This window comes from Marmota flaviventris, chromosome 14, assembly GCF_047511675.1.
Source record: "Marmota flaviventris isolate mMarFla1 chromosome 14, mMarFla1.hap1, whole genome shotgun sequence".
Taxonomy (NCBI): Eukaryota; Metazoa; Chordata; class Mammalia; order Rodentia; family Sciuridae; genus Marmota; species Marmota flaviventris.
The window spans coordinates 14,640,102-14,665,558 of NC_092511.1; the positions used below are offsets into that span (position 1 = coordinate 14,640,102).

General features: G+C 54.9%; 1 protein-coding gene across 1 annotated transcript; it reads right to left on the reverse strand.

Annotated features, from left to right (window-relative positions):
- Positions 1–234: 234 nt before the first annotated feature.
- On the reverse strand, positions 235–22,378 carry Sdc1 (syndecan 1). Its single transcript, XM_027937828.2, has 5 exons — positions 22,073–22,378; positions 3,824–3,905; positions 2,527–2,993; positions 1,827–1,971; positions 235–1,680 (listed from the first exon to the last, which is right to left on the reverse strand). The coding sequence occupies exons 1-5, from the start codon at positions 22,142–22,144 to the stop codon at positions 1,511–1,513; spliced, it is 936 nt and encodes a 311-aa protein (XP_027793629.1). The 5' UTR covers positions 22,145–22,378; the 3' UTR covers positions 235–1,510.
- Positions 22,379–25,457: the final 3,079 nt, after the last annotated feature.

Here is a 25,457-nt window from a genome sequence, read left to right on the forward strand (position 1 = left end):
TTACATCATGCCTTAGAGACCCTTGGCTGAGCCTACCCACCTCTAAAAGAATTTTAGCCAAAACAAAAAAACAAACCAGAGAGGCTCTGGGCCTGGATCCCTCCCCTCAGAGACACGAAGGCACACAGCCTCTAGGCCCAGCTTCCCGAAACCACCCACATTCAGAGAGAAAAGGCTGGACACATCCACACAACCAGCCCAGAGAAGAAGCAGAGGCCACAGAGTTCACATGACTCCTTTATATTAAAGTTTATTACATTTGGAAAATCTACTGTACAGGGAAAACCCATTGGATTAAGTAGAGTTTTGCCAAAAGCAAAAGACGATCACTCTCTGGAAAACATTCCTGACTCCGCCCAGGGCAGGGGCTGCAGGAGCTTCAGGTGAACTTGGTTCTTGATGGAGGGGCCTATGCCATCTCTGCACAGATGGCTCTTGTCAACTTCCAGGAGAAAGCATCCCCCAGAGATGGTGCCAAAGGCAGGAGGGTCTCTGCCCCCTCCCACTCTTCCACCTGCCCCAGTCCTTTCCCTCCATCCCCAGCCTGAGCTCCAGGATCAAATTCTCATGAAGGCTCTTCCAACATCACAGTGGCCCAGGCCACAAGTGTGGCCCTGAGTTCATGGATACAGGCATGATTGCTCAAAAGAGGTGGCTGCCCTACAGCAGCCTGGACTGGCCAGCCCAGCAATGGACCACCAAAAATGGGGCCACCAAACAGGTAGTCCAGACCCTGTCGCACACATGAGTGACAAACTCAGAGACAACTCACAAACGAGACCTACATTCTGGCTTCCAGATTTGGTTCTCCTAGTTTTAAAAACAACAACAACAAACAAACAAACAAACAAACAAACACAAAGTCTTCTTAACCCTGATGCTCTCTCCTGAACGTAGATTAGGGAAGCAAGATGGGGGCAACCGAATCAACTGACTTACCTCGGAAGTAACAAAGTCTACTGGGGCTATGGACACAGAAACTAGAAGAAACGTGTGCAAAAACAAGTCGATATCTAAATCAGACCTCCCCACAATGCAAAGTGAATTCCCATGGAGCCCTGAACTCTGCCCCCTAGCCCAGGCGGCCACGCCCAAGCCTGCTGTCCCTACTAAGTGCTATGGTATGTCAGCCGAAGCCCCATCCCCAGATTTTTCCAGCCACAGTGGGCCATCCAGGTCCAAAGCAGTGGGGCCCCTTTCTCTCCAGAGCTAGATCTGGGAGGGGCTGCTCCAGTTTGGAGAAGCCAACTCAGAATGGCGGGACACCAGGTGTGGTTGTGGTGGAAAGGTCAGATGCGAGAAACCCTTTGCGCCCAAACCTCCAGGCAGAAGACGAAGAAGCAGAGTGAGCCCCCCAGGACACCCAAGGACTGCATGGGCAGGAGCAGCCCGAGGGCAGGGTGCTGGGGCGGTGGTACGGTGGCGGGGAGGCAAGGGCCTGCAGTTCTTCACGGAAGAGGCAAGTGGGGGCCTAGTGAGTGGCAGGGAGCAATGGGGACAAATGCTCCTCTCAGGCGTAGAACTCCTCCTGTTTGGTAGGCTTTTGGTAGGCGCCGCCGTTGGCTTGTTTAGGCTCCTCCAAAGAGTAGCTGCCCTCATCCTTCTTCTTCATCCGGTACAGCATGAAACCGACCAGGCACACAGCAAAGATAAGCCCCACCAGGCCTCCGGCAATGACCCCTAGGGAAGGCGGACAGGGCATAACTCAGCTCAGCGGCTCCTTGGGTTCGGCAGCAACACCTCCCATTATAGGCAGCACAGGAGGGGCCTCAGGTCCACCCAGAGCCACAGTCTGCCCCCTCCCACTCACCCCAGGGCAGACTCACCTCCCAGTACTTCCTTCCTGTCCAGGAGGCCCTGTGAGGCCCCTGTGGCCCCTGTGGTCTCTGGATCCATGGGGGGCTGATTCCGGTGGTCGGGCTGTACAGGTACCACAGCTGTGGTCTCCTCAGATGCTTCAAAGATGAAGTCCTAAGGGAGGGGACATACCTGGCTGAGCTGGGGCCACTGCCACAATGGCCTCCAAACCCAGAAGCACCTCCTGCCTGTCTGATCTCCACTGCTACCCACTGGGACACACCCCATCCTGGACTTGAAGGACTCCAAAGCCCAGCCCACCTTGCCACATCACCCTGGGCCCTGGCTGGATTGTGGCACGCTGTTACCTCAAGTGACACAAAGCACACATTTTTGTATGAAAATAAATAGGCTCATTTTTAGTGTAAAGTCTAAAATTACCACACCACTCTAAGACAAAAAACAAGACTCAGTAGAACTTGTGCCCCTGTGTAAGTCTGGGGGCCCCATCTGGAGTGACCTTTATGGACTCTTTGTCTCTGGTCTTATAATTAGTCTGCCCTCCTCTGGGTGAGGCCCTGGGTGGGGGGGGCAGGAAGAACGTGGGACTCTGTGACCTTGTCCTCATGATGGGAATCATGATGTGCTCACAGGACACAGGGTTTTAGGCTTGCCAGGTGCCAGGCACTAGGGGCCACCCAATGTCCTGGGAACACAGAGACTGCTCACCTGCTCCCCAGAACCCTCTCCTGCTGGAAGCTGATCCTCAGCAGTCCTCTCGGTGGTAGAAGCACCTCCAAACTCCACACTGGGAATATGAGAGTCTGGCTGGTCAGGCGCTGTAGGAGCTGAAGTTTCATGGTGGCCGGGCTGCATGTCCCTGTGGGGATGAGAGGTGGCAGGCGCCTGGACAGTGCTGGCTCTGGCTGTTGAAGCCCGCTGAGTGGTTGGGAGCTGTGTGGTCTCCCTGGGTTCTGGGGCGGTCTCCTCCTCGTGGGCAGTGAGGTCAGGCTGGGCTTCTGCGAGGATCACGGCCTCTCCCTCTCTGGGCCTCTCTCCAACCGGCAGGACGGAGGTGGAGGCAGCCGTGGCGTCCCTGGCAGTGGGCTCTAGAGCCCTGGGCGTGGTTGTCAGGAGCCACATGTCCTTCCAGGTGGACGGGCTCTGCCGGGGCAAGGTGATATCCGGCAAAGCACCTGCAGGGCCAAAGGCAGAGCATGTCAGGGTGGGAGAGGCCCCAGAGCGCATAGCCCAGCCCCACGAAGGCTGGGAGGAGGGTGGGTGCCTGGGCAAGACTCAGGCTTGGACGCCCCGGCCAGCGAGGACAGCCATCCTCCCTCTCAAGAGGCTGCGTCCTTAGGGTGAAAACAGCTGAAGGAAAACTCAATTTGGAAAACAGAAGAGGAGAGCCGCCCTTCCCTGCCCCTGCCTTGGGGACAGCTTGGCCTCCAGGAGCCACCAGAAAGCTCCTGGGAAGGAGCTTTTCCATGACATGACCATGGTGGGGGCACAAGAGCCTTACTCCAGTGCACACACCCCTCCCTCTCCCCAGAAGGGTTCGGGCTCCAAGAGCAGACACCTGTGTCCCAGCTCCCAGCTCTCGGGCTACCACCCGGCCCCTTTCCTACTCCTGCCTCGGCCTCCTTTCTGAGCTTTCAGGCCTCTTCTGAGGTCGCAAAGAGCTGCCTCTTCTATGAGGACTTCTTCAGATCAGGACTTCTCTCCCCCAGGAGAAGGGAAACAGGAAAGGAGACTGAAAGATCTGCCCAGCAGGCCTGAGCTGCCTTTTAGCTCCCAGCAACCTTGTGGTCGAGGTATTGTGCCCATTTCACAGACACAAACACAAAGGCTTGGAGGAGTCAACGAGCTTTCCAAAGGGTGGTTCCAAAGAGGACGTGCCCGTTTGCAGTGGGCAGCCCTGGGGCCTGCACTTCGCCTCCCTGGAGCTCCATGAAGCACAAATGACATTCTTTCACTCAACATCACCCTCCTGATCCAGCTGGGAGGAAACAGGGAGAGGGCTCACCTGCACCTGAGCCAGAGAAGTTGTCGGAGTCATCCCCAGAGCTGTCCTGATCTTCTGGAGGTACATTTGTGGCCACAATTTGCTGGAAAAGGATCATAAGAGGTTATGAGAGGAGGCCTGGTGGGAGTCGTGCCGTCCCAGGGTTCCTGTCTTAGACAGATGAGTGGCCTCAGCCACCCCGCACAGCACAGACTGTGCAGGTAGGAAGGTGTGTCCCTCCGGGGCCCTCGGCTGAGCAGCCATCTGCTTCTCCCTGCACATCCTGCCTCTCAGAAGAACAGCAAGATGTACCACAAACACAGCTGTCGCCCCCATGGGACCTCATCAGGACTGACTGAATAGTTCAGCCCATGGTGGCCCACGCCACACTAAGAATCAGGTCTTGGGGGCTATCAGCTAGGGAGCTTCATGAGCCCCAGGAATAATCCCAAGACAATTTGGACCCAGAAAAGCAGCCTGAAGATGTGCTGGACACCAGTGCGTGGACAAAGGCCTGCAGGTGTGAGGGCCTTTGTCAGGGCTGGGCACAGCAGGGAGCTATCTCACCGAGGAGCTTTGTTCCCACAGGCAGTCCCAGGCCTGGCCATTAAGCCCATTTTTCTGATCTACAGCAAGGACCCGGTCCTGGCCCTCTAAGTCAGGATATTGTCCTTCTTGGGTATTGTCCTTCTTGGGGAAGGAAGGACAGGGTACCCCTCAGGCTGGGCTCAGCTGAGAATAATCTGGAAGGAGCTCTGCAGGAAGGGCAATGGGCCTGGGACAAGACCTCTTTGCCAACAGCAGCCCCAAGAAAGTGGCCTGCCTTGCCCTACTCCAACCTGGAAAGGCTGTAGGTGTCAAGCTCCTAAGGCAGGGGCTGACCTGCAGGACTCGGGATTGGGCATCTGGAGGAGGCAGAAAGTCAGGATCGTGTCTTCCTCCAACACTGGCTCAAGATAAATAACCAGAGAGCAGAAAGGGTAGCTGTGAGGGTCCAGTTCAGCAGCGAGATTTGAACCCAAACAACCCAGCTCACTAAATCCAACAGAATGAATAAAGAAGCAGAACCCCATGGTGCAGCACAAGAGCTTTAGAGACCCCTGGAGTTCTGCCACTTATTAAATGTTATCAAGCCTCTTATGGCTATAGTCTCCCCATCTATAAAATGGGCCAATAGTAACTTCTATAGTCTAGGACTGTTGCAAAAATTCAGTGAGGTTATGCAAGTAAAGAATCTAACAGTAAGTGCCCCACTGCGGCCAAGCTCTAACTAGGGAGTGAGTCACTCAACATGAGGAGGAAGGATCCTGGGGTCCACAGCAGCCTCTAGGGTCAACAGCCCTGTCTGGACAGAGGGCAGGATGGAAGTAGATGAGGTTTCATGAGAAGCAGGCAGGAGGGGCCAGTTCACCAACAGCCTCTGCACAGCTTGTCAGAATGGCCCACCCGAGAGTGGGCTCCAAGAGTACAGAGTCACCTCAGACCAAGAGGCTCACCAGTCCTGGTCACAGGCCCAAGGGCCTCACTCTTCAGTGGGGAGAGGAGAGAAGGACAGACAAGACCTGTGGCCTCCAGAGGCAGCCCTGGGGCCGAGTTGGACCAGGCAGAAGCTCCATATCTAGGAGCTCAGGTCCAAGGGACACATTAGTCACATGTAGAAACCGTGAGGCTAAAAATAATGCTGAACTTCCTTTGAAAGTGCAAAAGCAAAACTGTATCTTCCTTCCCCCAAGAGCAAGGTTTTGACCCTAGAAGGGCCTTTCTGTTCCATCAAGAAGAAACAGTGGAGTCTGTCATGGCCCATCCACAAGTAGAGTCACAGCCCATGGTGGCCCATTCACGAAAAACAGTCACAGTCCAACCCCCTGACCCCCCGTCAGACTATATCCAGTCTATGCCATCCCAGGAGGTGTTTCAAGACCGTCCACCAGGCAGATGCAGATGTGGAGATCACAGCTACACCCTCACCCAAAGCCTCTGCCCCACCCTCTCCTGATGCCCTGATTCCCTCCTTTAGAGAGAAAGCTCCAGACTGGGGAGAGGTTCAGGGCTCCAAGCAGATGAGCCTGACTGTAAAGAGAGGCAAAGTTTCCAGTAGAAGCCAGAGTCGTGTGGTCCAGGACCCATTCAGCAGATAAGGTAGCGCAGGCCAAGAAGACACACACACACTGGGGCCCAGTACAACCCTGTAGGCACTGCCCTGAGCCCAGGGGAACACAGGGAGGCCAGCCTCTCACCTACACAAAGAAGCCCCAACAGGTTAACAGTTTCCCAAGAGACTAAGGCTAGATAAGATTCTGGATCTAGCAACAATTTGTTCCTCTGGCTCTACTGGCTTATCCCTCTTCCATCTTGTTTACACAACAAGTTCTTAAGCAAACCTTTTCCCCACTGAAGCCAGCAAACCAGCTCCCTGGGGTTGGTGGGGTTGGTGGGGTTGGCGGGGAGCTGATCTCTTCTCTGGGCCTCCATTTTTCACTAAGGGAAGGGGCTCCCTAATGACCCATGTCCCCTCCCGCTGGGACCTTCTCCACAGTATCTCAGTTAAGGAAAAGGGGAGATTTCAGCCCCCTGGGAGGGAAATTAGCAGAAACTGCTGAATTTAAATGTGGACAACCAAGGTGGGGCTAACTCTGAGTTTTAGGTGTGATTTCTGGTTTCATCCCCAGCCTGCAACAGACCCCCACCACCACTAAGGCCTCACCAGGGACTCCTCCACGTCATCTCTCACCTGACTGCTTGTCAGTGCTCAGGGCTGCCCGGGAGACAGGTGGGCTCAGCTGGGGCTCCTGCTCTTTGGGGAGGCAAAAAGACAAGCTGGCCTAATATTTCACCTCTGTGGGAAGGAAGTCAGTTGTCCATAGACCAAACTCTGCTGTGAGGAAAGTGTGGGCTGCCACACGTTCTGATCTCTCAAAGCGCAGCACAGCCCCTAGAAGCCCCCTGGCTTGAAAACCAAAAGCCAGGAGGTGTGGATCACCTGGGAACTGGGGAATCCTAGGGCAGACACAGGGAACCTGGGCCACAGGGAGTGAGAGAATGGTGGGCCCATGTCTGCCTTAGCCAGGCAGGCTCTGGCCATACCCCGGGGCTATGTGGGAAGGACACTGGCAAGAGGCCCAGGCAGGGCTCAGGTCCAGCAGGAGACAGGGTGTGAAGGCAGGAGGCCTTGCCTACGGCTGGAAACACTTCCCGCCCATTACTCTTTGATTTCTACAACTCACCTACAGGACTGAGATTAGCATCTCCGACAGAGATGGAGCACAGCCTCAGAAAGGAGGAGGGACCTGCCCAAGGCCACCCAGCCAGCAAGTGTCCACACACTTTTGGTGTTACTTATGCTCTTCTCACTGCCATCTTTCTTGCTCTCTGGCCCTAAAGGTCATCTTCCCCAGGAGAGCCAAATAGTTTTAAGGTAATGTGGCTAAGATTTCATGCCAGGCACGGTGGTGTACACCTGTAATCCCAGCTACTCAGGAGGCTGAGGCAGGAGGATGCCAAGTACAAGGCCAGCCTGGGCTACTTAGCAAGGCCATCTCAAAATTAAAAATAAAAAGGGCTGGGGATGTAGGTTAGTGGTAGAGCACCTTGGATTCCTGGGTTTAATCCTCAATACCAGTCCCCCACCCAGTGGCTGAAGGTACCCAGGTACCAGTCCACACCGGAGAGGTGCAGAGGGAATGGTAGGGAGCAGATTGGGGTCACAGAGAGTGTCTTCATCCCTGCTGCCAGCCATGCCCAAGGGCACATCCGGAGTCTGTGGGTAGAGAGCTGGCAAGGAAGTTTCAAGAAGGCAGCCTGAAGCCATCTCCTGCCAGCTCCCACCCCCACACTGGCCAGAAAGAGGACCACCCTCCTTGGCAATCTCCAACTACAGGGAACACCTTGCCCTGGGTGCCCGGGGCAGAGGGGCAGTCTGTGCTATAGCACTTGCCAGAACAACTTGGGCATGAAGGCACCTGAGCTGTGTCACAAGCCAGTGTATCAAGTGGGTGTCTCCAAGACATTCAAGTGACTATGGTGGACACAGTTGCTAACTACAGAGGTTGCCCATCCACCTCCCACCCTATCACCCTGCAGCCACCAGGCCCAAAGGCCTGTGGTTTCCAGCCGGCATCCTCAAACACTAACATGTCACCTACAACTTGATTTAAGTGATGGATAAAACACAAATTCCTTAAAAAGCACCGTTCATTTCACAGGGTTGTGCTCCTTTTCCAACCTGTGTCCTAAATCTACAACGGCATGTAAGAAGATAAGGGGATTTTGACATTAAATAGTGTCCTCAACTTCAAAGACCTAGGACCATCATCCAAGGGGCTCTGGGGAGCAAACAGGGTAAGAGACGTCTGGTCCCAGTCTGGCAGAGGTCCCAGCCCCGCAGAGCACACACTTAGGAGTCCCACTCCAGAGGCTTCAGGAAGAGGGAGCTGCAGAGCCTGGGCCCCCAACCAGGCCCAGGAGAGGATAAGATAACGTCAGTGCAAGACACTCACGTAGGCAGTCCTGGGAGCCTGTGCATCCTAAGTGGAAAAGGAGGACGGCTGAACGTGGGTTGGCTGTAACTGCCCCAGTGGAGTAATGAAACCCGGCTTCTGTGGGTGGGAGCCGAGTCACTGACTCAACAAGTCCCATTAGTCACAACACCAGGGACAAAGAGCTGCCCTTGTCAAAGGAGCCGGTTACAGTCATTCCCAGCAGCCTGGATTCTGTGGACGTGATACTAGCTCTGGGGCTCGTAGGACCCTAGGCTTGTTCCAGGAACCCAGGCTTCAGGATCAAAAGGCAAGTGGGCCCTGCATCACCCCAGAATAAGCAGCCCTCACTTCCGCCCGGCACAGCAAACTCCTCAGGAGCCTTCAAACAGACTCAGTGTTTTAGAAGTCGTTTTTAGCACCTCAGTTTCTTGGTTAGATCTGGGAATCTAAGATACAGCTGTCCCTTTCCCCAGACTTCACAGTCATGGGGTGTCTGAGCTGGTTTCACCCCCCCTCACACACACTTCACAAGAGCAACAATGGCTGGGGGTGACACTGAACCACCCTGTGTCCAGGGTCCCTGAGAGTCTCTAGGAGACGGTGCCAAATGAAGTCTCCTGAGCTCCAACCCCAGAGGCTGACTTTAAGAATCTCCCAGGTCCCGCAGGGGCTCCGTGGGCTGCACTTTGAGAACAACAGTCTAGAGAGGAAAGGTGGCACCCAGAGGGCCAAGGCTGGGGGCCGGAGGAGGCACCATCTCCACTCAGGTCTGCTGACCAAGACCAGTGTTCAAAGGCAAGGCAACAAACAGCGACGGAGACCCATAAACAAGTGCCAGAGACGAGCCACCTGGGAAGGCCCCAGCACTCTCTCTGCACTTCCAATAACCTCCCTCTTGACAGACTCATGGTGCCAGCCCAGTCCCCTCACCATAAGGCGGCAGGGACCCACTTCCACAGGCCCCCACAAAGAAAAGCAAGAACCTTTGTCCTGAAGCTGGGCTGAGACTCGTGTCCACCAGGGACCAAACGGGGTCAGCCTTGGTCTCCCAGGCAGCTGTCTGCCCAGCCCACCTTCCTGCTGCCCTGACACAGCCACCCAGCTGGAACCAGGAAGAAAGCCCTGCTGAGCGAATAGACCCAGGTGGGCCCAAGGGAGAGGGCTATGCCCCAAGGACAGTGCCACTGCGAGGCCCTGGGGTGGCCTTTCAGAGCCATGGGCGAGGTGGGGGCAGAGAATGTTGCAAAATACCACTCCCCACTGCAGCCCTCCAGGCCTCTGATGTCCTGAGGCATGGGGCTGGTCACCATGCTCCCTCTGTGGGGGGTCACTTGCACCCTCTAGTCCTGGCTGAAGCAATTGGTTCCAAAGCATCTTTAACAAGGGTCTCATAGAAAGTGCTAGATCCGGCTCCAGGCTGGGTGCCCTGGGCAGCCTCGTCTTTGGACCCCCTGTCCAGGTGAGGAACAGAGGTGGCTTGGCTGGATAATCCTAAACTGCTTCCCAGCTCTCACAGCCCCGGCAGGGCAGTGGATGGTGACAAGGAGGCCACAGACCTGCCCGGGTAGGACCACAACCCAGGGCCCCAGAGTCATGGAGAAGCTTGTCTCTAACTTGGGAGCTAGGGAGGCCTGCCAGGGAGGCCTGCTGAGGCCAGTCTCCTGACCTGGGCCTCAAGACCCCCCCCCAAGCCACACCCAGGAGGGAAGGACGCTGTGGGTGCCTCAAGGCGGCACCAGCACTTCCGGCTGACAGGCACAGGGATTTATCAACTCACTGTCTCCACCACAGTCAAGCTGCAGCCTGCCTAGGATGACAGGCAGGAGTGATGGGCCCGGCCCAGGGCGGGGGCCAGGGAACAGGTCGACAGGTACAGGGAAGGCGTCAACAGCCTTGCTGAAGAACGTGGGGCACTGGGGCACCCACAAGGCCCCACCCCAGTGGCACTTTCACTGGGAGGACCACCTTTCTGGGGACTCCCTGGGCTCACACCCAGTTCCCCACACCCGGCCGTCCCTGCCTTGCCACTCTGAGACAGATACCTCACTGTCCTGCAAGATTCCTGGAAGGGCCATGGGTGGAGGGACAAGCTCCGTGCTGGATTTTAAAGACCCCTTGCTGGCAGCATTTGCCCTTTGGTGTGAGATGAGATGGGAGGTCAAGGCCCTGGCCCTTTCCCCTGCACTGCACGGCTGCTCTGAGGGGCCAGGGCCGTCTGGGGAGGCAGGTGACCCTGGCAGCCCAATGCCAGCCCTGGTGCCCATGCCAGGCCAGTGTTGTCCCCAGCCCTCTGGTCCCACCCTCTGTGGAGCTGGCGCCTTGCGTGCAGCCCACGTGCCAGGACTAGTCTCAGAACAGGCCCAGCTGAGAGTTGGGTGTGGAGCTGCGGGCCTGGAAGACCAGTTCCCCGGCTGCTCCCCGCTTGCCAGAACCCAGCCAGGCCAGGCAGGGCAGGGCGAGATTTCACTTGGCAGGGAGCAAGGCCGCCTGGCCCAGGCCCAGGCCCAGGCAGCAGAACGCCTGCTGCGCTCCTGAGAGGGAGCCCCAGGCCATCCTTCCTCAGGGACCCCTGGCACTGACCACCAGGGGACAGCCAGGGAAAGACTAAGAACCAGCACAGGGAAAATGGGACTGTCGTCTGGGCTGTGTCCTGACCTGTGGGTGACCTTTGAACAACGCTGCCTCAGGTTGCCCATCTACACAATGGGGGGGTGGAGGGGGTTGGTCAAATGGTGGCAAGAGGTTTCCAGTGGCTTCGACTCTTCCAGTGCTCTCCAGATGGGGAGTCCAGACTCACCCTCCAGGGGCAGCCAGGCCGGCACAATAGCCACCGCAGGGGCATTAAAACACAAATATGGTGCTCGGTGGTGGGCAGATGCACAGTGGGCAGGTGGAGGACAGAGACACCAACTCGGTATCCTATCTCTCAGTTCCCCAAAAGAGTTGTGGCCTAGGAAGGATACTGCAGGTGTCCCAAATAAAGGAGCCTCTGGGGGTGGCAACTGGCAATCTACAAGGAAAGAGGGGGCTGCCAAGGCCTCTGGAGAGCACGGTCCCTCCCCAGCCCTGGATGTCCTAACGAACCAACTAAGACCAACCAGCCCCCAGGAAGGCCCCGAGAACTGCCATCTACCTGATGAGTCCCTAGATTCTACAGGGCTTAGGGACCCAACACCTGTGGCATACGGACTTCTAGGGACATTCTTCCCCTGCACTGGCTAAATAAAGTACTCTCAAGTTTCACAGAGGTAGAAACTGCAGTTCTCAACATACCTGCAGCCAAGCAGGGTTCTAGGTGTGTGTGTGCCAGGGGGTAGGGGGCCGTTTCAACTTGATCACCAAAATCTGTCTTCTCAGTGTATCCCCTGGAAAACAAAGGTGTCTCTGGGAGACTGAGGGGTGCTAGTTGTTCACACTAGAGCATAAATCAGCTCCCTGTGGGGGAGGGGTGATTCTGGAACTGGGGCACTGGGACTGAGTAGGAGCTACGGAAGATCAGAAAGGATAACAAAAGGGAGGCTACAAGATGCCAAGAGCAAATTTTTCAACCTTTATCAGCATGTGGATGACAACACCACTACACCCAGGAATGACAGACTCAATTCCCTTTGAGCCACATGTCTGTGGCTTTTCCTCCCATGTACAGACGAACACTAGGCTCATCTGGGATTCTGCCTCTCAGATAAAGTACACTTCAGAGAGTGGAGGTACTAAGGCTGCTGAGAGACACAGAAGGGCACAGTATCCTCAAAGGGACCTCACAGCAGGGTGGGGCTGGCACCTTCTGGCCTGAGTAGTAGAGACTGAATAGGATCTTCTGTGGAGGCTATGCAGTAGGGGGCGGGGGATACAGCACAGAGGGGAGCAAAGCATCCTGGGCACTTCCTCCAGCACCTCGCCCTCCTGAGGGGTCTGCACTTGCTCACATGGCCAGGCTGAACTCCCAGCACCGCCCCCCGCCCCCCCCCCCCCGCACCAGCCCCCTGCATCTGCATTCAGTGCTGAGATGGCTGGAATGGGGGGTGGGGAGGCAGCCCTGGTCTTAGCAGCTCAGTGACCCCAGAAATAACACCCTGCCCAGGACCCCAGGTCAATCAGCAGGTGGGAGAAGATCCTAAGGGTCTAACCTGGGCTACTGAGTATTATGTACCGGGTACTGGTCTAAGCACTTTCCTGAATAAATTACCTTCACAACCACTTTCAACTCTAGTACCACACCTATCTTACAGAAGAGGAAGCTAAGGCAAAGGGGACTGTCACTTCAAGGGCATACTGCCACAGAGGCAGAGAGAGGCCAGGCAGGCTTGCTCAGGCAGGCTCGCTCTTAACCAGCCGCTCTCTCACAGGGCTGGAGGAGAGCAGCCGTCATTTGTACTGGAGCAGCACAGAGGGGAGCCCTCCCAGCCGGTAGCCTGGCCAGCTACAAAGGCATCCACAGAGAACCTGGCTCTTCTGCAGGGCAGACTTTAGTCCGAAGTTGTGGGTACAGGCCACCATGCCCCAGAGCTGGGGCCCTGCTGGGCTGGCTGGAACCCCCGCCCCGGTGCCCCAGTTTCTGGGTTTACCTGGCCTCCTCCCATCTGCCAGCCCAGCCTGCATGGCTCAGGTCAGGAGCCAGTCCTGGAAACAGGCTCAGGTTTACCGAGAAGGGGCAAAAGCCATGTTTGCAGAATTTGTTACATCAGCACCACTGGGGCAGGACCAGCAGGCCATTCACACAGAATGACTGCACCCCTGCCACTAGCCACAGCGGCTCTCCTCACAGCAGGCGAATCTCAACCTCCCCCATTGCTCCAGGCAGGGAAGGGGCTGCCCATCATATTGTGTTACTTCTTTAAATCTTTTCTAAAACCCTCTCAGGCAGGATATGAGAAACTCACTACATTTTACGGATGAGGAAACTGAGGCCTGAGGCTTAGCAGGGGAAAGAATTATGCCCAAGACTACACAGGAAATGAGGAGGCCTGGAAGACACCCAGAAGGGCCAGATTACACCCAACACCTCTCACCACCCAACCTGGTCTGGACTAACCAAGGCAAACTAGCAAGGTAGTTCTGGTCCTCTCACCTGCCCAATCCCTAGGTTGGGATCCCCAAAGATAGGCAGACATAGGCAGCCAGGCCCAGGTGACTGCTCCTTTGCAGGAAAAGCACGTGGCCCAAGCAACCACTGTGTGTCCAGTCCCACAGCTCTCTGTTCCTCACAGTTCCCTGAGCCAGGACGCCAGTCCTGCCTTAGATTCACTCACAGGGACTTAAGAGGCCAGCTTCCCCGGCTCCACAACACCCAGGCCGGCCCCTGGGAAAATCACCTCTGTTCGCCCCACAGTCCCAGGTCCCCACAGAGTGCCTGCAGAGATTAGGGTAGAGAGGTGGAGACAGCCTGAGGACTTGTGCAGCCCAAATAGGGGGCCATCCGGCCAAGCTGGCAGGCCCTGGCCAGCCTGAAGGTTTGCAGACCCAGGTCCTCCCCACTCTCATCCTGGAAGAAACTGGTCACCCGACAGCCATACCACACCCCCACAGCTTGCAACAGGGAAGCTGGAATGACATCAGCTGCCACATGGTCTTAGTAGCTCCTGAGATAGCCAGAAGCCTAGGGCCTCCTAAGCCCGAATCTCACCTCCATATTCTTCTAGAACACTCCTGGGCAATGGACCCTCCAAGGCCCAGAGAGCTTCCTGGGCAGCAGTACTGAGATGCTGCCGGAGAGGAGGGTAGAGCCACTATCACTGTGTGGCTCTGCCATGGGGATAACACAATCAAGTCCTCAACCAGGTCAGGCCTCTGAAGCATCTGCAGCCACCAATGGTATGGGTGGCATGGAAACAGTAAATCCAGAGCCCAAGGCCTAAAGGTGTTTCCAGGACCTCCTGGTACCAGCACATGCTGGATGCCACAAATGGACACCAAGAACCCCAGCTTCTGGAAGTTTCCTCCCTCCTTCTCACATTCCACCCTGGGGGGCAGGGGTGATCCTCACCCTACCCACTCACGCTGGACCTACAGCCAGAATTCTGTCTCCTCGGTCTGCCAGTTCTAGGTCCCCTCCATCTGCCCAGCTCCAAGGCATTGGGACCCCAGACTGGGCCTTCAAAGATATTAGACCCAGGCATCCAAGCCCAGGCAACTACCTTAATGGGGAAGACAGGGGGACCCAAAAAGGACCCCTGTGGCCACAGAAGCACCAGTAGCCCCAAGTGGAAGAGACTATGAGTTCCAGTTGCCATCACTGGCTGGGAGGGTTTTCTTATTGTCATGGAGATCAGTGGTGCCCAGGATTAGTCAGTCGTGTCCAGGAGTAGTCCCAAGTTGGCCTGGCCACCTTGCAGCTCCTGCTGCCCCTAACAGGGAGACCCCTACCCAAACATTTCCATGGCCAGAAAGCAGCCTGTGTTTGAGGTTCAACAAACAACCTGCTTTACAGCCCACGCTCCTGGGTGGAAGCTGTTATCTCGTGGGGCTCTGGGACAAAATCCCTCCTCTGGCAGGGGAGACTTGGGATGAGGCTGAGTCGAGAGTGTCCTTCATTGTCATGCCCTTCAGGCCTGTCTGCAGAGGCCAACTGTCCAGTTGGGTTCCAGTGATAAGCACCCTCTCCTCGTGCATGCCCTGGGCCAGGTGTGAAGATGCCCCTGCCCAGGGCTGCGTGGCCAGCCCAGGTGGGACTCTACATCTGGCTCAATCAGGCAGGGCTCACGAACACCTCCCAGTACCGAGCAGACTCCTCCTGGGGAAGCAGAAGTAGCCCCCACAGACAGCCACCAGTCACATGTCATAACCATGAGAGGTCATGAACACAGCATCGTGGCCTCGCCTCTGCCTCTCAGCCTCCTTTCCTCATTTCACACAAAGGGTCAAAGAGACCCATGTCCAAAGCCACTCTACAGTGGAGAAGCAGGACCAGGCTGGAAGCCAAGCCCCGGGGCCCTCAACTGTGCCTCACAGGACAGTGGGCTCCAGTGGGTCAAGGCTGGTTGGGTGAGTCTCCGGGGAGGACCCGTGGGCCTGGCACCATGACTCAGCTGATGAGTGGAACGATAAACACGCCCGCCTGCCCGCTGCCCCAACCTGCCCGGCACTGCTTTCATTCCTGCTGATGAGCGGACCTCAGGGCAGGTGCCAGGATGCCTGGGCGTGTGCAGAGAACGTCTCCCGCCCCGCCCCCGCCTGACCTTGCTCAGGGGCTGCCGTCCACCCTGGTTCCCACGCTGAGCGCCAAGTCACCCCTCCAAGCAGCCTAACTGCACAGTCCATGCTACAGAGACCTGGGGCAGCTAGTTCTCCCTCTTGAGTCCCCAGAAGGAATAATGGTAGAGAACTATCAAGTTCTTCAGTGTCACCTTCATCCTTTCCAGGACAAGGTCTCTCTGCAACCATGTGGCTCTCAGAATTGAAGGAGGGAAAGAAGCCACTGAGCACACTGGGAAACAGGCCTAGAGGAGCAATGACCGGCCCTAGCCACACAGAGTCGGTGGCAAAGTTGGAACTAGGAAGGACAGGTGTCCCAGCTGCCCTTCTCTGTTAGAATGACTTCCACAGACTTCTAAGCCAGGGACACAGAGTGTCAGAGCTGCCATTAAAAAGAGGAAAGACAGCAGGCAGGGAGCAAGAGAGAAGCAAGCGTCCTGGTTTCTGGGAAAGAAGTTGAAGACCAGATTCCTCCAAAGCTCCGACCACAGCCCAGTGGGGAGAGGGCATCAGGACTGCCCAGGCAGAAGCCAGCATGGCTGCAACCCCCCCACACACATGTGCACACAAGGCCCCTGGTGGGGCTGCAGCCTCAGGTGAGTCACTAGGCAGAGGAGTTTTCCCAGGGCTGGAGGCGCATCCTCTACATATAATTAGGCAGCCCACAGAGCCATAAATGCCAGGAGGTTGGAGACCCTTAAGGGCTCCCAGTGTGAAGAGGGACCAAGGGTAGGAGGGACATATCCAGAAGACTTGGAGTTCACGAGTCAACAGGAAGGATCATTGGGCAAACGACTGCGTGGAGGAGCAGACCCTCCACCCTGCCCCTCTCCTAATTCAGTGAGTGTCCCAAGACAGTGAGCACTGCATGCTCCCTGGGACGTGTTCAGCTGGCTTCCACATTCATAGGCCCTGCCAGACCTCCGACCCCTCACCCAGGCAGGGCATGACAGTGCCCACACCTCCTCTGGGCCACCCCCACACTGACCACTGAGAGACGACCTGGTGTGCCTGTGTTGGGCCTGGGAATGCTGGCGACCTCCCTGTACTGTTGCCCCACCTGACTGTAAGCTTAAGGCAGAAGCAGCACATCACACAGATAGTCAGCCCTTCCAGGGCAGCTGTGCAGGGGCTTCCAAAGTCCGCCTGCAGCTGGACTGCTTGGTTACTGAAGTGACCCTGAGTCAGGGTCTCACTTCTGGGGCCTCATCTTTATGGTCTGTACCCCAAACATACCTCCTCATGGTGAGGGATATACATATTCCTGCCCTCTCCTGGCAGCTGTCAGGGCATTCATGTCACACTCTGTGGAAGATTCCAGAATGCACATTCCCACCCCAAACCCAACCTCTACTGGAACAGCTGAGCAGGAATTGATACTGTTCTGACTTTGTTCCAGGGTTCATGATCCTGGTGCCAAAAGCCCTTCTTCCATAGACCCCTTACTCTTACTACTTCTCCCTGGGCACACTGAAGGCAGGGCCTCAGAGGACTTTCAACCCAAGATTCCAAAATTGGCTGAAAAAAGTGGACAGTCAGAAAACGTCAGTTCCAGGACTAGGAAATCATGACCAGTTCCTCATGTGGCTACTCCCTTAGTGGGAGCTGGCATTGGAAGGGACCAAAGGTGAATGTGGTATAGAGGCCAACAGTCCTGGATTCTGGTCACCCCACTTGTGCCATGGTATCCACTTCCCAGCCTTAAAAGGAGACCTACTAATTCTGCAATTCTTTCCCCATACCCAGGATGCTGGCACTGCCTGGGACAGGCACGAGGGCACCATCCAAACAGGCTACTTGGTACCAATGACATAAGCCTGTGTAGGCCCCAGCTCCAGCACCCATTTCCCAGCCCGCTCTCCTGCTCAGCTTTTCTATGAGGAGCTCTTCCTTGTCGCTGAGCAACCATCAGGACATTGCCCAAGGCTCAAGGTTGCCTAAAGGGGCTGTGCTGGCAGCCCACCCCAGTCCAGCACCCCATTCCAGACCACATGTATAAAAATCCTAGTTCTGTTCTTCTGCTCCTTGGAGGGTCTCATCACCACAGGCGTTTGCTTCCTTATCCAAAAAGTGGGGCAATGACATATATTATAAAGGTTTGGGAAAGATGAAATAAGAATATAGGAAAAGAACCAAGCATTCCCCAATAGGCACCCAGGAAAAGGCAACCTTAATTGTATCGACAGCTAACTTTCCTTGGGCACTTTTATTACAAAGCACTTTCACACATCCATTATGAAATGAACACACAAATGACAGAATGAGGACAGGGAGAACAGGTATTATGATGTCCGTGTTAGAGATTAGAACAAGACTTGGAAAGTGACTCACCCAAGATTATGTAGTAAATTAGTGTCAGAGTTGAGACTGGGTCCTGGGGCTCGGCCTGGTCCCAAACTGTTTTGGGCCTGGCCAAAACAGTATGGGTGCAAATTATATAGAAACAAACTAAACTCAAACATACGTAAGGAGATGGAGACAGAATCAAAACTAAGAGTCACAGTCAAAGCTAAAAGACAAAGGCCCTTGTTCATCAGGACATAAAGTAAGCTAGCCTCACCAGTCCAGGCTACCTGGGACTGACAAGTCACTTACAGAATAAACCAGGCTGCCAGGTGCACCCCTATAATCCCAGCAACTCAGGAGACTAAGTAAGGCAGGAGGATGGTAAAGTGAAAGCCAGCCTCAGCAAATTAGTGAGGCCCTAGGCAACTTAGCAAGACCTTGTCTCAAGAATTTTTTAAAAAATTTTAAAAAAGGGCTGAAGATGCAGCTCAGTGGTAAAATGCCCCTGGATTTAATTCCCACTACAAAACGGACAATATCTGATTTAACAAACTGATTAAATCAGAGGAGGCAGATCCAAGAGACCATTCATCCATTCTTCTCTCTCCTCTAAGAGAGATCCCTAAGTACCTCACCTAATCAGCAACTCTTTGTTGCTCTAGATTGCAGGGGTCGGGGGTGGTCCTATAGGAGGAAAGTAACACCTTCTTTCTGCCATCTGTCACTGCTCTACAGAGATCCCAGTTGAGTTCCAGGAAGGACACTGAATTCATGGAGGTCACTCACAGGTGAGACCCTTACTCAAGAGCCTCCAACCTTTGTCTTAGATATAATTCTAACTAATCTGATAAATTTCCCAGCACTCCTGGAAAAAAAGTAATAAATTAGAATCGAACAGAAAAGCTGCTGTACTCGGGCATACCAATGTCACTTCTGGCTATCACACAGGGGTTGAAAAAGAAAAAGACCAGATCAGAATTCAAAAGAGAGCAACTAGTGGCCACCAGGTACCAGGGCACAGTGCCCTCTGGAGACCAGTAGGACCGGGAGACTGTGCCACAACCTGGTTCCCTGGCATCCAGAGGAGATTAAATTATGTCTAACATTTTGTTGTTGCTATTGATAAAGGAAGGGAATTATAAATATTTCAGAGTCCTGCCCAAAGTAAGAATAATTTGTAGGATAATACAGATTTGTAAATCACCGAAAAAGCCTGGATCTTAAGGGCACCTCATTCTCAAGGGCTTTCAGGAATCCAAAATTCTGTTGCATTTGAAAAGATCCTTCTATAAAACACTGCAAAAATCAGGCTTTCCAGTCATTCTTTCCAGGCCCCTCTCCTCTCCCCCAGCCTCACCAATGTGCGTTAATAAGATTTTATGGGAACCCATCAAGAGTCACAGGTAGAAACTTAAACTGGCCCCACCCTCCCGGGGGAGCTGAAGCCAGCCAGTGGTGACATCACCTCTACAAGGCTGAGCCCAGGCAAGGCAGCCAGTGCCTCCCCCGCCCCCTCCCAGGCTGTGGGGAAATGTCTCTACTGGTCCCCATAATTAAGGCAAAAGGGATTTTATGCCTTTCAAGAGGAGAAGAGAGAAAGAGAAAAATAGCAAATAACTATTACAGAACAAGCCATTTTTCTGACATGACAGAAACAAAAGATCACGGGAAACACACACACACATAGACTTTTTAAACAAACCTGTTTCAGTCCCTGGGGAATGGCTATGAGCTACCGCCAGCCCAACAGCCTCCCCTGGCCATTCAAAATCAAGACACCCAAGTCAGTCGCTCCCCACCTCACTGGTCCCCTGGGGGGTTCTGACCTGCTTCCCACAGGAGCCAAAGTGAGCCTTCCTTTGGAGAGGGCCAGGTCTAGGCAACTTATCCCATTTCAAGCAAATCTCAACTCTCTCATTTCTTTCAGGAAAAAGGAGGAGGGGGCTATGGGAAAGCGGGGCCTATGGGAAGGTATGACACTTTACGCACCCACTTTTAACCAAACATGGACATTCATTGTAAAAGGGAGAGGGCAGCAGGGCTAGGAAAGAGAAAACAAACTAAACTTTATAAAACAAGAAAAAAAAAACACCTGTGCTCCAAGCTGGAGTCTGATCCCAAACTCAGTACTTTGGGGCTCAGCTCAAACCCCTCCTCCAAGAGGCCTTCCCAGAACTGCAGTTCTAAGGACTTTCCCTCCTTCCTTTCCCCTGAGACTCCCGCCTCCTGGGCCTTGTGTCTCCCTACAGTTTTGAAGTTTCTGGGTGGAAAACAGTGTCTCCTACTGCAGCATCTGCCCCTACTCAGAAAGCAGAAAACTCCAGGACACACGGTCCATAGGGAGTCACCATCTCCAGCTGCCTCCCCAGTAGTAACAGGCGCCCTGAGATGCCAGCTCACAGGAATGTCTGCCTCAACCCAAGGCAGGCGGAAAAGAACCACCCCTCACAATTCTGGCACAGTATCCCACCTTTGCAGCCCCTACTTAGGCCCCATCCTGGGCCTGGAGAGAGAAGCAGGAGGTAATGCCAGGAGGGTCAGGGAAGTATACCAAGCGCCTCCACTTCTTTTCTGGAGTGGTAACTATGATTCCAGGCGTACTCTGAGTCCCACAAAACCACAACCCTCGAGAGCAACTTCTTGGACCTGAAAGCAGTGCACTAGAGACTCAGCTTGGAAACCATTATCCCTCCCTAGTTCCCCCAGCACAGCACCCCACACAACACAGTCCAACTCATATCTGCAATTTTCTGGGCATCTGGACCTCTCCTGGACTTCAGAGTGCTCAAAAGCACAAGTCACCTGGGAAGCTACAAAGACGCTTTACATGTTAGCCTCAAAAAACGACAGTGCCTACATTACCTGGGGAGCCAAACCCCGAAGCACTTATTAACTGGCGGCTACTAACATTATAGAGGGAAATGCTGGGAGAGGATATTGAACAGATGCCACACTGGAAGTACAGGGCCCAGGTCCCCACCCCGTGCCCTACCCTCATTCCCTGTCCACGTGCCTCCCTTTCAAGAGCTAGGGAAGTCCAGCTGTCCAGATGTGGTGTCGAGAGATCGCCACTTCCGGAAGGGGAAGAACCGCTGGCACCGCAACTCCCACCCCTCTGCCTCCCAGGGGGTGGCCCAGCCAGCCCTCCCAGAAGACCCCTGGGACTCCCGCACCCTGTGCCAGGGCTGGGGGAGTGGGCACCCGGCGGCCAGCGCTGACACCTGGCGGCGACCCAGCACCCAGCCCACGTCAGGAGCCGGCGCTGCGGGGCGGATCCCAGCAAAAGGTTACAGGGGCCGAGAACAAAGCGTCCCCATTGGGGAAGGCGGGCTAGTGGCCGGCGGCTGGGGCGGGAGAGCCACTTTCTAGGGACCCTTGGCAGCTCTTCGTCGGCCACGTCCCTCTTTAGAGAAGACAGACCTCCACCAAAGGTGGACGCTGCATCCCATCCAAAGGCCTCCCTCGGCCGCGAGCTCCACGTTTGTCCCTCTTTCCCCGCGACTCTACTGGGCGGGCCGAGGGACCCGCCTTCCCTCCGCGCAGCTTCAGCACAAAGCCGAATCGGGGGAGGGGGAGAACGGATCCGAGGTCCACTCGCGTGGAAGGCTCTCTCGCTCCTCGGCCGTGCCGGGCACAGGAACGCGCTCTCCATGGGCAACACAACTTCAGCCGCTCAAAAGTTACGCTCCTCGGATCTCCAGCGTCCCGAGGCCAACTTCCCGGAACCTTCCGCTGCCAGCTCTGTCGAGCTCACCTCCGGCAGCCAGGGGAAAGCCCAAGGACCCCACGGCTACCCGCCAGAGTCCCGGCGCAACCCTGGTCCAGCTTCCTATTCGGCTTCGCTGAGCCCAAACTTGCCTCGGCGCAAACCACCCTGAGCTTGGGCTCGGCGACACCGGGCGCGCAAGCCGTGATCTGGTTTGAATTAGGATCTTCAGAAGGGACGTTGTGGCCGCGGTCACAACATCCCTCCAGGTCACTGGCGGAGGCCGGGCCGCCGCGGGGCCGAGAGCGACGGGGGTGGTGGGAGTGGGAGGCCCGGGCGCCGCCGCGGGCAGGGGGACTCCAACACATGTGGAGACATTTTACATAATTGAACGCGGGGCACCCGGAGCGGCGGGATCCGAGTGGCGCCAACGGACGGCGGAGGGAATTGGGACGCGAGCCCTGATTTCGGGGTTCACCGTCCCAGGACCCGCCGGGCTACAGCGAGAAGTCCCCGTTCCCCTCCCCCTCCACGTGCCGCTGCGGGCAGCGTTAGGTGGTGAGCTCGGGCTACCCACCGCCTCCCAGCTCGGCCTCGCGCCGCACTCACCGGCAGCGCCGGCTGCATGCGCAGCGCCAGCGCGCAGAGCCAGAGCCAGAGCCAGAGCGCCGCGCGCCTCATGCTGTCCAGACCGGCGGCGGTAGCTCGGCGGGCTGCGCGGGTCCGGGCTGGGACTGAGCGGAGATCCGGGCTGGCTCTGCTGATTGCGCTGTGCTCTGCTCCCTTGGGCGCCCGCCCAGCGCACTAATGTCCTAGGCGAAGACTGCAGGGTCCACCGGCCGGAGTCCGCTCCAGATAGCCGATTCCTCTGCGTTCGGCTCTGCTCTAGCCCTCACTTCTCCCGCCGAGCTCCGCCTTATAATAAACCCGCAGGCCTTTAGCCGTTGCAAAAACTAGCCCCCCACCCCCAGCTCCGTCAGGTCTCCGGGCCAGCCCCAGTCCCACCCCCTAAAACCCCGCCCCTGAACCACTGTGCCAGGCCCCTTGGAGCGCCCCACCCCCGCACAGTCCCCGCCCCCTAAGGTCCGATCCCGCCCAACTCCCACCGGGCAGGGTCAGAACCCCGCCTTCCTCTCCAAGCCACAGTCCGGGTTAATCTGTGGTTCCCAGCGTTGGGACTGGGCCGATCCTGGGCTGATGGGGTCCGGGAAGCACCCACTATCGCGTCGGCCCCGGTATTGAGGTGCTACCCCGGAGAAGGGCGGAAGGGGCGGTAGTTGGTATTATGCGGGCGCAAGTCTGCAGCGCCCTCTGGGCGTGGACGCGTGGCGCCCTCCAGGTATGCAGGACTCCCAGATTACAGTGAGAACGTTTTCAGGGGCGGGGTGGGGGGAGCGAGGAGATGAGACCTTAATCCTCTGGGGAGACACACACACACACACACACACACACACACACACACACACACCACCTCTCTCCTGGCCGAGGATGGGACTCCCTGCGCCCGGTCAGCACAGGTGTTTACAAGCATTCACGTTATCCCAACATCCACAAAGTACTGAACACTCTTAGGGCTGTTTTTTAAAAAGGAGTTTTCAGCGTCTTTCTATAGAAGACAATGCCCTCTCTCTTCGTACTCCGAACTAAAAGGAAAAATAAATAACTGCTTTGTTCCCAGATGACTTTAGGCATGCCCATCTGAGAAGCACCAGTTCCTGCTCCTTTCCTGTTCCTTTCGGTGTTTCCTTCACCCATCAGGCACATCGGACCAAAAAGGCCACAGAGAGCCTGCAGGTGTGGGGCAGATGACCCTGAGAGCAAAGGGAAAGAACCAAACGGCCTCTGCCCACAATCTGGGTGCCAAATGACCTTTGCACCTGGACCTGGAGACTAAAGATGGCGTCTTCCTCAGTAATCTTCCCCAAGCAGAGGGAAAGGCTTCCTCTGTCCCCCTGCATTGAGAACCAGTAGGTTCTCCTAACGGCTCTTTAGCTTCTCAGAAAGTCTCCTTGTTTTCCTTTTAAAAGACTAAACCTTCCTGGGTTCTAGGTAATGCAGGAAGGGAAACTGCTTCTGGACCCTAAATATCCCTCCACCCATGGAGCAGGTTTCCCTAGAGTGAGGCAGCCTCCTGACACACTCTTCAAAGGTGACGACCACCTTATAGCACTTTACATCGTGAGGGGAAAACAACATTGATCTGGGCAGGATTATTCAGTTTCTGGGGAAAAACAAACAAAAATACAAAAACCCACCAAACTGGTGATATTTAAAATATGAAAAGACTGCCCATCAAACCCTCTACCCCATTTTTCCTATTTTGAAGAAGCAGAAAAAGATAAGCTATTGAACTGACCCACTTTTTCCCTCCAAATTGGGTTACTTTTGTCCCTGATCCTGAATACCTATTTGATCTCAGTATCCCCAGGCCTATGGGTGGTGATAGTTTCTCATCAGGATTCTGGGGGGGCTGACACTGGGTATCTGAAAATCCTTAATGATGGATCATCTATCTCGCTGCTGGCTAGGACCTCATAGTAATGGCCTGCCCTGGAGCTCAGGAAGTCCTGGTGGGTTAAAAATGTCCTTTAGAAACAGACCCTGAATGTATCTCCCAGAGGATGGTCCTCCCAGTCTGAGGTCAGCTCTCCTGAACCAATCACTGGCAAGGGGAGTTTGCTCCCCAATAGGGTTTAGATTGATCCTTTCAAGATTTGAATCTGGGAGAACCAATACCACATCCGCAAAATGTTTCAACTTCTTAAAAATCATCAGATGCATGTGAGGGCATTCTTACTTCAACCCCATGCTTATATTTTCTTCAACCCCACTTGGAGGAAAAATGGATCAGTTCCATATCTTATCTTTCTCTGCTTCTCAAAATAGGAAAACTTGGGGTAGAGGGTTTGATGGGCAGTCTTTTCATATTTTAAAAATCACCAGTTTGGTCTTTTTTCAAACTGAATAAATTTTCCCAGATCAATCTGTCTGTTTTGAAGGGGCAGACTGAAAAGAGGAGGGGCACCGCAGAAGGGCCCCATGAAGGAGGTTTGGGGCTTGCCATTGGCCTGGCTAACCCCTGCCCAGCTCACGTTTCCCCCTGCCCACACTGCTCTTCCTCCAAGACCCTTCTCAAAGGACTATGTACCCAGAATCCTGTGTTTCCTCAGACCTCCTCCAGCCCATAAATGCGGCCCTGTCCCTCCCTGTCTACACAATCCACACATCACCCTCTGCCAAGAGATCCTGAGCCTTTACCTCATCTAGCCACTAAGGGGTCAATGCCTGGCTCAGCAGAGAGCCTCTAGCTTCCCTCCCTGGCACTAAGCAAGGTCTCCATCCTGATGTGTGTCTTTACCATGGGCTATTTCCACCATCCCTGGTGAATCACTGTGCTCCTTTCCCAGTAGAGAAAGAAAGTTACTGGAAGGCAAGGCCAGCCTCCTCCCCTCCTTTCTCCTGTTTTTCCTGTGGACACATAGGACCTCACTCTGGGAGAAATGCTCTTGACAGGGGTGGCTGCTGGTGACAAGTGTGTAGGAAGAACGCCCAGCACCTGGCTACAGAACTACCCCATCCATGCAATAGGCATCTACCTGATCAGGCATTCTCTGGGCAGGCAGACAGCATCTATCAAACTGGACACACACTGACCCTTTCACCCAGGAGGTCTCCTTCAGTGCATTTTACTCCTGGCAAGAATTTCCAGTGTCCAGAGAGCCATGTATAAATGCCCTACCCTAAAGGGAAATGGGAAAGTGAAATAACCATGAGCGTTCCCATACTGCAATTCCATAAGGTTAAGACCCCACCTGAGAAGTTTCTTCAAAATCTATTTTTAGGTGAAAAGAGTGAGACTATATATATAAAATGTATAATATATATACATATATGTATATATTAATGTATATTATATATAAATGTATATGTGAATGTATATTATATAATATATACATATATAATATACATATTAGATACATATAATAAATGTATA